The sequence below is a fragment of the Jaculus jaculus genome, chromosome 11 (genome assembly GCF_020740685.1).
Source record: "Jaculus jaculus isolate mJacJac1 chromosome 11, mJacJac1.mat.Y.cur, whole genome shotgun sequence".
In the NCBI taxonomy this organism is placed as follows: Eukaryota; Metazoa; Chordata; class Mammalia; order Rodentia; family Dipodidae; genus Jaculus; species Jaculus jaculus.
In genome coordinates, this window is record NC_059112.1 from 68,682,456 (window position 1) to 68,698,212 (window position 15,757).

A 15,757-nucleotide genomic window follows, 5' to 3' on the forward strand; every position below is an offset into this window, starting at 1 on the left:
CCCTGGTGTGCCCATTATCTCTCTGCCTCTTTCTCTTTCTGTCTGTCATTCTCAAATAAATAAATAAAAATAAACAAATAAAAAAAACCTTGCAAAGTAAAGTTTAGTCTGCATGCAAGCAATAAATTATGCTGACTTTAATATTGTGATTACTTTCTCCATAAAAAATATAGAAACAATTATTCCATTTTATTTCTGTTTGACCTAAAAGTAGTTAAGAACCAAAAATAAGTGATGTGACAAAAAAAAGAATGTATTTTTAACAAGAACCCTCCCTTTAGTTAGAAAGTTAACAGATACTTTAAAAAAATCCCTTGAATGTCAGCATCAAAGTGGATTTCTCTCCCTTAGAGTGTTAAAAGTTCTGCAATAATCTTAAGGCCTCGTCCCTTGATAAGCACCCACTAGCAGCATTAGTGGGCAGGAAGGATGATGCCTGAGGTTAGAAATATTCAACTGCAACATTGATTTGTGTCTGTCTCTTTCTCTCTCCCTCACTGGCCCTTTTCTCTTTAATGAGGACTAGAATGTTTCCACATCAGTTAACTGCCTTCATAAAGCACCAGAAGGTCACACCAGCCCCAGACTGATCCTCTCCTTTGTGCCTATAATATAATTGGCTGATTGTGCGGGTGATGAGCACGCCCCCTCCCCCAGGCCTGTCCGCGCGCTGCGCTCAGCCTGCCTCATTGGCTCGGGGGAGCAGAACTGAGCAGAGCAGAGCCGCCTGGCTGGCTGCACTTCCCGGCACAGGCGAGCAGAGCCACTGCGCAGGTTGCTCTGCCGAGCAGCATCCATTTTAATCTGCGGGGAGCCCCTGCCTAACCAGGGCGTTCTCCACGCTGTGGATGCGCTGCGCCCTCCCTGCGCAGCCTCGCCAAGCAGTCCGGCTTTGGGGTGTGCGCCCTAGGATGCTCTGAGATGGTCCATCAGGAGAACTGCTCCTACCAGGTAAGCTGGAAAGCCTGGTTCTCCAGGCCCTCGCCCTTTAGGAGAGGCCTTCCTCTTCAAAGCAGCAGGTTGCCTCTTTTCGGATTTTCAAGGGATTTTTGCCATCCTCGCTCGGCTCACTCCAGGCCTTCATCGCTACAGTATCTGAATTCTAATTAGGCTCTCTGGAAAGTAATGGGGCAGAAAACACCGCTTCTTGGCCTTTGAGGCATTGATGAAATCTGCAGAGGTGATCTGCGCTTTGCACGTTCTCTAGTCGGTACAAATAAGAAGGACTGCTTTGAACTGTGGTTGAACTTAAGGGTCTTCGGAGGAAAATCTGATCAGGATTTCACATCGCTAGCGTTGAAGACTGATTATTGCGCATTGCAAGGGATGCGAATTACATCTCAGCCAGGTTTTAGGATTGTCTTTAAGAAAATTAAATAGTTATAACCAATGATCTTGGAGTTTTTTCAGAAATTAGCTAGCACACACTCTACATTTGGACTTGCATTTGCATGCCTTTCTGGGCTGACCTTTACTGGTATGGTGTCTGAAGTGGTTAACCACGGGTAAGGAAGTAGGTAGTAATATGCATTAAAAATTTCACACGGGAAATTTTTTAATAATGCATGTTTACCTGTCTGCGCTAATTTGCTGTCTGCAGTTAGGAATTGAACACTTAGGAAATTTTCAAAGATCACCTCCAAGAGTGTTTAATAACTCCATCCTAGCACTCGAAATAGTAAGGCAAGTATCCTGGCTGTAAACAGCCAGTGAGGATATTCTCTGCAGAAGTAGGCACGATTAGTCCACATCCGGGGTGGTTGATATTGGGGTATGACCGAGTTTTAGAAGCTCTAAGAGACCAGTTCTCTAACTTAACAATGCCTGTTCGTTGTGAGAGGTAGGCTACCTGAGACAAGCAGGTGTTTCTCATGAGGTCAGATTTCACAGTGCTGAATGTATGCAGAAAGAATAATTTCACCAAACCCAAGGCAGGGGTTTCTGGCTAAGGAGTCATGCCTATAAAATATGTCTATATACTCCTTCTTTACTTAATTAGAATTTTATAATGATGGCCTTGCTCTATAGTATTTATATTTTAAAGAACAATTAAGTCAAGATCTGTGCTTCACAGGAATTCTTTCCATCAGAAGGAGGTCAGCAATGCTGAGAAAACAACCACACATCACGTACACATAACATAGCACTTGAGAGTGCAGAACACCAAGCACACATGGAGAACCTAGTCCGTGGTTGGCATGACTACAGCCACAGGTGATTAAATAGCTGTTGTAATTAAATAGTTTTTCATCTCTTTTTCCAGAGAAGGTATATAATTCATGTTTTGAAGGGCAAGCTACTATAGGATTACTCCCTGTGCCTTTTCTTTAGGCTGAACTGAACATGAAGTCATTGTGTTTGGAGAGTAAAAAATTGGCCACCTGTCAGCAATTTCATCTGGAGGGGACGGGCTATGTTAGACTAGTGTCTTCCAAAAAAAGGCATATTGGTTTTTATTTTATTGGAACTGTAACATACAACAGTGACATTGTGTACTTAATGGTTTTGAAGTCTTTATTACTTATTTCCACAATAAAATTAAGTATATTGGGCAGATAATAATAATTAATAGACTGTGTATCACCATGGAGTTTTGGAGTAGAACCACCTTCATGCATCTGACTCTTGAAAATGCTCCCCATCTGACCTAACTCAGCACAAACAGAAGCATTAACCTGGAAGCCAAGTCTTAACCCTTAGTTAGAACCCTGCTGGCACCACATGACTGGCTTCTGAAAAAGTAGTTTCCCTAAATCCTTAGCTGATGCAATTTTAGTCACTGGTTAAGAACAAGAATTTGATATTTTTCAAAAACTTCCCTTTTTGATGAGGGTGTATTTATTTCTCAAGGATGATAATGCAGTGGTTACTAGACATATTTCTTAGTTTAGCCTTTTAGTGAGTTGACTAAATTTCTCTGGAGAACCAATTACTTTTCTCTCATCACTGATGCATGCCAAGATTTCTAGAGATGTCTCTAATGGGGAGTCCATGAATGGGTCTTCAGAACCCAATCGCATGCATATTTTGGTGCATATGTGCAGATGCAGATTGCTAGCACCACTGCGATCACCATACTCATCACAGCCATAGCTGGTCTATCTACCTCTGGCCCTGGCATGCTACCCGGTCTCTTCTGTTCGTATACCCTAACTGGTCTGCTTGGCTCGTCCTTGCACCCTATCTGGTCTTCCTCTGCCTCTGTCCTTTTGCCCTCTCCATGCCCCATTTTCTATACAGCATCCAGAATAAGCTGATTTAGTCTGACTGTGTGCTACATCTCTACATTTTGTGCAGGCTGAACCTAGATCTTCTCAAGACCTTACACAGCCTGCCCCCTTTCTCCTGAAGTCCGTGCCTGGCTTTGCTTACTTCCACTCTTCTTCTACCAGTCCTTCCCTGCTCCTTCTGTGTGGCATGCTGTTCCCCTCATACCCAACATAGGGCTGCAAGATTTAGCACATGACCCAAGCAGTGCTTGTGCTAAGAAGGCATCCATCTATTATCAGAAATTCACTTTCCCTGGAGCTTTCTGTATTGCACCTGGCAACCCTACCTTACACCTTGCTCTCACTTTCTTTAGACCTTTTCTTAAGTGTCAATTCTTGGGGAGACCCTTTTAGACTTCCTCAGCACTCCCTAGTTCAGTCCCAAAATTTCTATTATACTTCCTCTAATTTTTTTAAAAATTATTTGTTGCTGGGCGTGGTGCACACCTTTAATTCCAGCACTTGGGGGCCAGAAGTAGAAGGATCACTGTGAGTTCGAGGACAGCCTTAGGCTAAAGAGTGAATTTTAGGTCAGCCTGGGCTGGATCAAGGCCCTACCTCAAAAAGCAAATAAACAAAATTATTTATTTACTGGTGTGAGAAAGAACATGGGTGTGCCAGGGCTGCTTGCTGCTGCAAACAGATTCCAGATGCATGGGCCATTTTGTGCATCTGTCTCCCTTGCTCCATGAAGGCTCCGAGAGAGTACAGGCTTTGATTTTTGTTCTCTGTCTCTCCAGTGCTTAGAATGGGTCCTCAAGTAACATGGGTGGATATGCCTATTGTGAGTAAAAGTAGGAAAAAAAAAGGCATTGTACAAACCCTACTTCCTGTCTCTCCCAACCTTGGACCTGCACTGTTTTCATGAGAGGAAGGCAAGCTATTCCTTTGTTTCTTGTTATTTTATTGTCTGTGAAATGCTTTTCTGTTTTTGTTTTCATTTGACAACTAGTGTGAAAGTTGCCAGGTCTTCTGCCAGAGGCCACCTTTTCTATAAAAAGTCAGTCAGTCACCATGAATGGTGAGCCACCGAACTCCTGTTGTCACCATGAATCCCCAGCCACCCTCTCCTGCTTTCTCTGCCTTCATGGAGAATCATTAGGCTATGTGTTACTTCATTTCCCAAATGTTTCTTGCTAATATGGAGAAACACAATTGATTTCTCCTGTGTTGCTTTTCCAACTAGGCAATTGTGTTGAAAAGGAATTTATCTCCCAAGAGCTTGCAAGCCCCTGTTGGCACAGGTGTTTGGACACTCTGTGCTCTGAGCGACTTAAGCCCAGGAAGAGTGGACAGAGGAATTTTGATATGTAATTCTTTGTGGTGGTTTGATTTTGTTGTGAAGGTCCTCACATTGTCATCATCTCCTTGTTGATATTCTCCCTCACAGGATTCACATTAGCAAAGAGTTTACTGGGGCATACGTTGTCAGTTTTCTCATAGTCCTGTTCAGAGAGCAAGAGTTATGAAAGTCCACTTTCCAATCTTGGGAGGAAGCCAATCTCTTGGAAAGAATCTTGCCCACAGCTTCAGGCCTGGCAGCCTTCAAAAGGCCAAATTCCTCTAAATGGTCTCTGATAGACCGCTTAGAAATATTGTTCAGTTGTAAGCACAAGTTCAGGTCAAGGGGTCCATTTTGCTTAAAAGCTCCCATTTTTTCCCCTTATGCAGTTTTGTTTGAGGATAAGTATGTACATAAAAACAATGACAAGCTTTCATCCCTTTATTGCTGTTGCTTAAATGACCGTCTCAGATATAGATCACACCCTCACATTCTTAGTTACTGTGGGAATGGAGATGTGAAAACGAAAGAGCAAAATGGTATGTAAACGGCTCTCCTCTTTTATCTCCCTTGCAAGCCTAAGAGTCCCTTCTTCAGCCTGGGGTAGAGCAAGGCCCTGGTCTTGAGAAATGTAGACAGAAATCTTTAATGCTTCTCCTGTTTCTGAGGATAAATTCCACAGCCCTGTGCTTGGCATTCAAGGCTGGGCAGACATCCAGACCCTGGACAGAAGCATTCTTCCCTCCAGACCCAGGGCTCCTGCCCCCGCATTACCATCTTTCTCTTTGCTTTGCTGCCTCCAGCTGGGATGCCTGCCACCCACTCACCACCTGCTTCTACCTCTTGCAGTTAATGCAGCTTTTAAGGCTCCAATGCCACCTCCTGCAGGAAGCTGCCTTCTCCCTCTCCATCAGAATTCCTCCTGCCCAGCACTTCCTTTTGCCTTGGGCCTCCTTTACATTGCATACACACTGGTCTGTCTCCCAGTAGGCAAGGCTTATTTGTTGATTGACTTGTATATTTTTGCAATCAGTGCTGTTCTGCATTCAAAACGTTCTGATTCCCCATCCTAACCCCATAGAGAAGCTGAGAACCCTATCTTGCAACAGGAAACTGGCAAAGCTGACCCTAGCAGCACAGGTTCCTGGCTTCTGCACCTCAGTTACCAGCACTTCAAACATCCCATGTGTCAGAATAGGGGATGCAGTGTAAGGCAAACAATAAATATTGAAAGATATACATCCAGCCTTCCCCAGAGGCAATGCGTTAAGGAATACCTTTTAATCTTTGTGATCAGGGTTTTGGGGTCCAGGGAGGGATTAATTTCTATAAACATGCAGAAGATCCCAGGCCAGTGGAACCTTTTATATTCTTATTAGAATTAGCAAATAATTGAAAACATGGACACTAAGAAGGGTAAATTATGAATTATGAAGTTTATTTTAGGGAGGGTTAGGTTCCAGAGGGAGGACTAGCAAGAAGTCCAAGCCAAAAGGGGGTTCTCCCCTGGGAAGGGGGAGTAGAGATAGAAAAAGTCTCTCATATAGGGAAAAGTCTGAAAACACACACACACACAGTGGGGGGAGCAAAGCAGGAGAGTCCACGTCAAAAGATCCCCTCACAAAAGAGATCAGAGAGATCATGCATGAAGCAAAGCAAGCATCCAAGAGCAAAATACTCATCGAAAACAAGCAGAAAAATGCCCACAAATAAATCCTCCCTCAGCCAGCGTGGGAAGGGGCAATGATGGCCAGGAAGCAAAAACCAGGAGCGTGAAGAGAGGGCCAAAAGAGGGTTGCACACCCATGGAAGGTCCACTCATGGATTAAACATCCAATTAGGATGAGACATGTCATCAGACTCAGATATATAAGGGAGACACCTGATTGCTTGGTGGACTCAAGAGGCTGATCTAGAGGGGCTAGCACACCCAGGTGTGTTAAGCTTGAGGAAGCAGGAAGCTGCTGCCGGACAGTGTTGCTTACAGCCATCTTGTGTGAGACTAGGTCAGACACAGGTTCTAGTCCTGCCAGGGCAAGCATGGTGACATCCATGTCTTGATTCTATTCCTCCTTCATAGGTATATGTGTGTGAGAGAGAAAAAGACAGAGGGTGAGTGCCATGGTGAGTGTGTGAGACAATCTCAGGTATCAGTCTCTCCTTCCATCTTGTTTGAGTCAGAGTGCTTTGTTCACTGTTGTCTATTCCAAGCTAGTTGGCAGTAAAGGATGCAGAATTCTTCTTTCTGTACATCCCAGCTTTCCATAGGCATGATGGGACTATAGATGCGTATATCCCACTATACATGGGTTCACATGACCCAAACTCAGGTCATTGGGTTTGTGCAGCAGGAGCTTTTACCCACTGAGCCATCTCCACAGTCGACTCCACGTCTACTTCTTCACCCCAGGAACTTTGCCAAAGTAGACTGCATGCTATATTCCCAAGGGCTTTTCCAAAACTGCTGTAGTTAATTGAAGTAAGTACATATCCCCAAGCGCTCCCCTCCCTTTTTGGCTTGGGTGCTAAAGATCACATAGGGAAAATCTGTCTTCATAGGCATGCCAGAGTCTCTTTCATGTCTTGCAGGTATTCTACCACCAAGGTACATCCCCGACCCAGTCCTGTTTAGTTCTTGAGACAATTTAGACCAGGTAGGCTTTGAACTTGTGCTCCTCCTGCCTGAGTCTTTTAGACATCTGAGATTACAGTCCTGTATCACCAAGCCTTGCTGCTATCTTTGTTAATATACTCAATTTTCTGAATTTTTACAAAGTCCCTTTACCATATAGAGGGATAATTTTACTGCCTCATAAAATACTAAGCTTTTCTGGGGCAAAATGTTTGAGTCCAGTGGAAGTATCATGCCCAACACAGAAAACAAAAGGTACCCTATCTTAGTCTCAAAAGATAAGACTAGGCAGTATATCAATTTAAGTAGTTCATCAAGATATACTAAAAGTCTTGCTGGATAAATCAGTAAACAGCCTTCCATGCCCAGATTCTAGTGAATCATTTAATGACTAACGAACTGAAGGAAAGATATGCTGCCCCTGTTGACACCAGGCCAAGTGAGGACTTATTCTCCAACTCCTTCTTTCTCTAAATGAGAAAACAAAGTATCAAACTTCAGTTCACTGAAGAGTCTTCCCAGTGTAATCCTGGTGCTAACCACTGAAGGGAATGGACAGAGGGCTTCAAAGCATTTTAATATACTATTTTGATACAAACTCTTAAATATAAGTTGAGAGGCTGGAGAGGTGGCTAAATTGTTAAGGCACTTATCTGCAAAGCCTAGTGACCCAGATTTGATTTTCCAGTACCCACATAAAGCAAGATGCACAAAGTGGCACATACACCTGGAGCTCATTTGCAGTGGCTGGAGGCCCTGATGCATCCATTTCACGCTCGCTCGCGCACTCTCTCTCTCTCTCTCTCCTTGCAAATAAATTAATTAACTATTAGCTCAATGAATAATTTTTATATTCTATGAATATTTTTTCGTTGTTGGGTCTTGTCTAAAATAGATAATTCTGCTTAAAGGGAGCTTGAACTTAATGATTCAGGGTTGAAGTGAGCTTAGGAAAAAGAGGGCTGGGGAGATGGCTCAGTGGTTAAGGTGCTTGTCTGCAAAGCGTAATGACCTGGGTTTGATTCCCCAGTACCCACATGAATCAGATGTACAAGGTAACACATGCATCTGTAGTTCATTTGCAGTGGCTAGATGCCCTGGCACACCCATACTCACTCACTTTCTCCATCTCTCTGCTTGCAAGTAAATAAATAAAATGTTTTAAAAAAACAAATATATACAATGTGTTTTAAGACAAAGGTCTCTTTTTTTCTCTTTTTAAAACTTATTTTATTTATTTATTAGAGAGAGACAGAGAGAGAATGGGCATGCCAGGGCCTCCAACCACTGCAAATGAACACTACACTCATGTGTCACCTTGTGCATCTGGCTTACATGGGTCCTGGGGAATTGAACTGGGCCCTTAGGCTTTGCAGGTAGGTGCCTTAACCACCAGTTCATCCCTCCAGCCTTAGTGTTTTCTCTTGGAAGGAATGGTACCTCCATGGTACATATCACTGTACCCAAGCTTTCTGGAGAGTAGAGACCCTACATTCACATATAAGTACATCTAAATATCTAATCGTAGGTGACCAGTGACAACGTCACAGAAGGCTAACACTAATAGAGCCTGATTCCAGTTGCGCCACTTTCTGTTGTTTATGCGGGCTCTGCACACTGAGGGATATTTGAAATCTTGATGCTCTTACTATTCCCCTGTGCACCATAGGAAAGCATCAGAAACTAAGAAGCTTCCCAAAATAGAAAGTAATTTGACGAAACTGCTTGAATTCAAAGGAAAGCAGCCATCACCGAAGCTGGGTGGCAATCCATGTAGGAGAGCCATTACTGGGAGGGACACACAGAGAAACATGATGAGGGCACTAGTGTATCCCTGGAAGCTGGGCCAAGGCTGAAAAACGCAGATGAGTGTCTAGAACTCAGGTTTAAAAAAAAAAAAAAAGATTTACACCTGCCATCCTCAGTCTTTTTGATATGGAAGCATTTGACTCTCCTCTGCCCCACACTCCTCATGCCGTGATTATAATGTTTGTAACCTACATTGAAAACTTCAGTTAAAGATCATCTGCAAATTTTAAGGCTTTTATACCTAACAGAATACCTTCAATGAAAACCTAATTTAAGATGAGCTTTACACAGAAGAAAATATTGATTTGAAAAGAGATTATGAGTGTAGCTGGTGGAGCAGAAATGTTAAAACTGAAAGGGAAAGGGAGTGTGACACTGAAGAGTTAATTGAGATGAAGTGGAGTTTTCACCTGTGAATAGAAGCGGCTTTTGACAATGCATAAGTGATTTCCCAGTAATGTGGTCAGGGCTCTCGGAGTCAATAATTTCCACCAGTAGCTGGTAATGATCATTTAAAAGCATTAGGTCACATGAGAAATATGCCTTACAGTTCAGAGCATGGTGTGATGGGAAACTGAAGCATCTCGTCCCAGTCCTTGAATTTCAGAGCCATGGGGTAGAAAGACAAAGCTTTCTACCTCAGAGATCACAAGTAGCTATAGATATGTTTCTTATTTTCTTATATTTCAATTTAATTTTTATGTGTGTGTATGTGTGATGTGTGGGGGTGCATTTGCGAGTATAGGTACTCATACATATATGTGCACATGTGTGTGGAGGCCTGAGATGTTACATTTTGAGATGGAGTTTCTTACTTAACCTAGAGGGCACTAATTCAGCTATAGTCAGTATCCAGCAAGCCTGCCTGCCTCTGCCTTCCCAGCACCCTCCCCAGCATTGGAATTGTGGGTATTTTGCTGGGTTCTGGGGGTCTGAATTCAGGTCCTCATGCTTGCATAGGAGGAGGAGAGAGAGAGAATGGGTACACCAGGGCCTCCAGCCACTGCAGATGAACTCTGGACACATGAGCCACCTTGTGCATCTGGCTGTATGTGGGTCCTGAGAAATTCATCGGGGTTCTTAGTCTTTGCAGGCAAGTGCCCTAACTACTTAGCAGTCTCTCCAGCCCCCTAATCCATTTTCTAAAGGAGTTAGTCTCTAGCCTATCTTCTGCCTGGACAGTTCATGTTATATCACTTCCTGAAGGAAGGACAGGCATGCATTTACCCCTTTGCATAGTTACTGCAAACCCACCCTCTGTACTTTCTGCCTGTGTCTGCCATGAGAGTGGTTGGTCTTATTTCACCCAGTCTTGTGTTTGGAGCTCTCAGAAGGGAAGTTAACTGTAGTGTTGATCTTGGCTTTCCTCTTTCAGAAGACATTGTTTTGCTTTTCTGAACAAAGTGCTTATTAGAGAATCACTTAGTAGAAGAAGTGAGGCAGCAGAGGAGTAGAATGATCCTTCAATACTTCCCCACTACTAATCTTTGTTGTTATTGTTTGACTAGGAAGTTTACATATTGGATTCAGGTGCCTGTTTTAAAAGATACTTTGTTATCAATATGTGTGGACATATATATGTCCTTAGTACATATATATGTCCACACGTATCTGGGTTGAAAAGCACTAATGCCAGCCACTGCTGTTTCTTGCTGTGGGCAATGTGGAGAGACATCCATTCTCCTCTGTTCACATATTCAGCAGCTCTTCACTGTCCACTTACCATGCGCAAAGCAGTGTTCTAGATACTGTGGGATAAATGAGATGAATAAGCACAAATCCTTGTCCCCTTAGAAAGAAGCTTGAAACCATAATGGCTGTTGGAAAAAAGCCACTGTGGCGCTGAAAGCTCTGAGGCAGAGTAGAAAGGAAAATCCACCATACAGCGTGCCTGGTCACAAGGGCAGCCACTTTTGGGAGCATCAGCAGCGGGGGCATGTGGCAGTACGTGCTGGGTGTTCCACATGTGTGATTTAGAAAATGTTTCAATGTATAACGTTATTTGACCAGGCTGCTGGACTTGTCTTCCTTGCATAGGAGGAAGAGAGAGAGAGAATGGGTACACCAGGGCCTCCAGCCACTGCAGATGAACTCTGGACACATGAGCCACCTTGTGCTCCTTCCTTTTTTTTAACAACTTGTTTTACTTTAATGCTTACATTCAAGGCATAAAACACCGAATCTAATATTGTCATAAATAAAAGTGAAATCAGTTATTAAGGTGCTCTAGAGTGTTGAAAACTTGATTATTTTACTGTGCATTGTTGTTTCTTCTGCAGGCAGCCAATAGGAGGTAGTCTAGCATACAATGCAGCTTCAGAGACAGAGAGCCTAGGTTCAAGTTGTGGCCTGGATATTATCTTAGTGACCATGCTTTGGGAAAGTTATTGAACCTCCCTGAGCTCACTGTCTCACATAAAATATAACTGATAATAATTTCTCCATAATGTTTTTTTTTTTTATTTGAGAGTGACAGACACAGAGAGAAGGACAGATAGAGGGAGAGAGAGAGAATGGGCGCGCCAGGGCTTCCAGCCTCTGCAAACGAACTCCAGACGCGTGCGCCCCCTTGTGCATCTGGCTAACGTGGGACCTGGGGAACTGAGCCTCGAACCGGGGTCCTTAGGCTTCACAGGCAAGCGTTTAACCGCTAAGCCATCTCTCCAGCCCTCCATAATGTTTTTGAGAGGGTTAAGGACATGCAGGAGACACTTGGCAAGTACCTGACCTTCAGTAAAGAGTGGCAGTTATTACATATATATATTTCCTGCACTTTAATCAGCCTCCTTTGGCCAGATTTACCTACGGAGGGTCCCTGAAAGTAGAACATTTATTTTAACTCCATAGTACTAACCTGGGTGACGCCCTTGAACTCTTGTTCTGGTCAACACTTGCTGGCCAGCATTGCCACCCTTCCCTGGTAAGCATTCTAGGGTCCTTCCTGAATACAGGCAGTGGACTTCCTTCTGAAGTGACAGTCCGAGGGTCTGCAGGAGGGTAAGCCTGGGAGATATCAGCAAGGAGAAACCCTGTCCAAATACAAATATGACTTCCAAGTCACAGCTTGTCACTGTGATAGCTGACAGAAGTTCAGCTCATCCCCTGGGGACCAGAAGCAGGATCTGGGGATGGGTGGATGAAAGAATTTAGACTTGGATCCAGGCTCCAGATGAAAGAGCTTTACACAGATAGGGCTGTCTACCATAAGCTGTGTTGAGACGTGTTTATGCCACAAGTCCTCCACCAGTTAATTTTAGAAATTTTTTATGAAGAGAAATAAGTAGACAGAAGGTTACCTTGAGTGGCATTTTGCTTTAGAACTCCATTCTTGCTGGGGTTGCAGTCACTCAGGAATCTGTATTGGAAAAAATTGATTGACTCGTGTATTTGCTGCTCTCTATGTAAGCATGTCAGAGGGTAAGGCGGTTCTGCTAAGTGGAGGCCTGCCCTTTGAATTTTTCCTGAAAGCTATTGTTTTGAGATAATGGACATTTTTTTTAGTTTATAGCAGTAGTGATTTGATGATGAATGCATGAGTGCATGTGTGCACGTGCACACACACACATGCTTGTGCATGTGAACTTATGTTTGTCTGGTTCTTCCACCCAAACATCCTCCAGCTGTGGGCCTTTTCCCTTGCTGTATACGAAGCCCATAAACAAAACCAGAAGCCATGGGAAAGGAGTAACAGAAAAGAACTTAGGCTTTTGTGGAGAAGCCCACCACCGGCTGAACTTTAAAGAAAGTTGATGGCTCTCTTTCTCTTGCCTCTGTTATTAGAACAAAGCGCAGCTCCTATTTATTTTAGTCCTGAGCTGGCGCTCCTCACAGAGAAAACTTTTACATCGCATTTTAAGAAATGATTTGGAAAATAAAGAAATGGTTAGTTATAGGAGAAAGAAGAATGGCAAACATCTGTCGTACAGGTCAGCTTTAAATTACACTGTCGGCTGTTGTTGTTGTTGTTGGACATTGGCCTTCGGCTCACAGTGAAGTCTGCGCAGCTGAAAGTTTTTGCATCTATTTTTATCCCACACTCTAGCCTGTTCAGAAAAAGATGGCTAGTTTCCTTCATAGAACTCCGGTTCACACTCAGCGTTGGGTGAGCTAGCTAAAGATTAGGGCCTCTCTTGTCCTTTACTGAGAACAGGAAAGGTACTGCAGAGAGGAGAGGAATCCAGGCCAGATCATGCAGAGGAAGGTGACAGCAGATGGTGGGAAGGCCAGACCCCAGCAAGCCATTGTCAGGAGCAGAGTGAGCCTCGGAGCAGGCAGCTGCCCAGTGCCAGAGAGAGACCAGGGAAGGAGGCTGGGTGGGGCGGTGTCTCTGAGACAGAAGTGGGTAAGAACGCTAGAGCCAGGCATAGACACTTGCCTAGCTGGCTCTCCATGTCAGCATGAGCAGTAACCAGGGCACTGGGCAATTGGCACTTCAGCCTGTCAGAATTCATGGGAGGTTATTTCTTAAGTGAATTCTAAAGAATTAAAGGATGAATTTGGACAGTGATGGAATGGATGACCTCATCAGTCAAGAATCCCCATTGGATGTGGAGGGGAATTATAAAAAGGTAAGGGGGGAGCTCTTTTGTTTATAAACAATTGAACCATTTTTCTAACTGACAGAAAGACTGCCCTTGAAGAGTGGCCAAATTCCACATTCAGTGGCCACTGCCATGATATAGTTAGGAAAACTAAATATACAAAATCACACACATTACACTCAAAGAGTTCTTTCTGCTTGTCACAGCTTCTATTCATGAATACTTTATAGCAGTAACTAAAACATATGTGTTGTTATCCTAAAGCTGAAAAAAATCTATATGGATTTCATTGCTAAGCAGGCCTTTTTATAAAAGATTATATTTTTAAATTGTTGAAATATGTTGACAGTTCACCAAAAATAATTATTGGAATGGTTAACTGTCTTTCAAGTTTGATATTTTTAACAATGAAAAATATAAACTTTTATAAACAAGTTTGAGATTTAAAATAAATTGATACTATATCTGTTAATTCTATGCTGGCCTTTTCCTTTGAAAGTCAGTAAATATATTTTTGGAATGTTTTATATGGTAATTGTCTAGTAATAACAGGCCCAACTAAAAATAGCTTTAGTTATATGGGTGAGGTCATGAAATCAAACTACAAGTACATGCTTGTCTGTCCACAGAGGCTAAACACACTTATCATTTGCCAAAAGTCAAGAGTAGTTCATAATAGTGTAACAAGAAAAATATGGCTCTTCCTTCCATCATGGCCCTGGGATCACAAGCAGATATCAGTTAATGTACTCTAATACAACAGAAAAGCGTACCGTTTTTTGCTAAATTGATGAGAATATCTCATTAGCTTTTTTCCCATAGTGAGATATAGAGAGTTTGATCATGATAGCTCCTCAAGTAAGCTCATGTAAACTATGGCAACATAGATCTGGAATATTGAATTGAGTGTGAGCTTAGAGGCTCTTTTAAGTATAAACTTTATATTTTAGACTAGTGTGTAACAATTCATATTCTTTCTCCAAAAGTCGAAACTTAAATATTTACAAGATATAAGTGACCTGTCTTGTTGTTTTATACATTTTTCATGCTTTGTGATCCCAAGAAAGGAATAAGTGTTCAGTGTGATAAGTTTACAGAGACCTGAAACCTTAACACCTCTCAGCTGTCTGCCCCGCCACAGCTTGCCAGAAGCGGTGTAAAAGACCGGGAGGACACTCTGCCATGGGTCAGATCACTTATCCAAGCCTGTGGGGCAGGTGTGCAGTCCTCATCCATCCTCTGTCATCTGTTTTCAGGGACAAAGAACTGGTCACAATACTCTTTGTCAACTTATTTTTCACATGGAAAAGTGCAGATCAGTTCACACTGAGGAAAAAAGGAAGGTATACCATTGCTAATTCACTAACAATAAAGTCATAGTCACTGTGGTTTTATCCTACTTAGAAGTGAGGAGAAAACCCAGATGCCTGGAATAAGTGAGCTATGATACACCAGCAACCTGAGACAGGGTGACTAAAGCTACAGACATGTAAGGCTGAGGAAACTGGAAAGTGTCAACAAAAGAATTACATTGTGTAACCCCTTATCTAGCAGAAGCAAGAGCATGCAGCATGTGATTTCAGGAGAAATAGTACATGATAGGCCACACACACACATGCATTCCCTACCAGATGAAATTTCTAAATGTGTGGAATACTCAGTGATCTGTATGCAGCACTAAGCAAGACAGTTCTCTTGTCAATAAAGCTTTTCTATTACCTTTGTTTGTAGTTATCGTTGTTACTCTGAAGGCTTCATTATGCTTAGAAAAAAAGTTGTAATTTCATTAAGAGTATGTAGTGAAACAGAACAACATAGGCTTTGTATTTAAAATACAAAGATTAGAAAGACAATTACTTGGTTAAAAATCACTTTATCTAATTAGAATCTGCCTTTTCTAAATATTTTTTTCCTCTAGTGTTTTTGCTCTTTGGTTGACTAAGTAGAAAATTAAATTACATGCCATAAAACCATGCTCTTAACCCTTCTTCCATCAGGAAAATGTATCTGGGCCCACACTTCTAATATACATTTATCTTATTCAGAAATTATATTCATTTACTATTGTAAATCTATATGTATATAACATAAAATAGATATTTAAAGAACAAAATGTTTACAAATAGAAATAAAAAAGGTTCTAATAAATTCTTTTATTTATTATGGTCTCACACAGCTTCAAGGCCAGTGGTCAAGAACAATTGGGAAATTGGCATACCCCTGC

General features: G+C 42.4%; 1 protein-coding gene across 5 annotated transcripts in view; it reads left to right on the forward strand.

Moving 5' to 3' along the window:
• The window catches only part of Schip1 (schwannomin interacting protein 1), a 163,431-nt gene that overhangs the window by 96,657 nt on the left and 51,017 nt on the right, over positions 1-15,757 (forward strand). The window contains exon 1 of one of the 5 annotated variants that reach the window (XM_004652391.2): positions 678-951. The exons of 3 other annotated variants lie outside the window; for them this stretch is intronic. In XM_004652391.2, the coding sequence (XP_004652448.1) occupies positions 922-951 (30 nt within the window). In that variant the 5' untranslated portion in view covers positions 678-921. Of the gene's footprint in view, positions 1-677; positions 952-13,371; positions 13,561-15,757 lie in introns of those variants that run through there. One more of the 5 variants, XM_045161635.1, reaches the window with a different exon arrangement.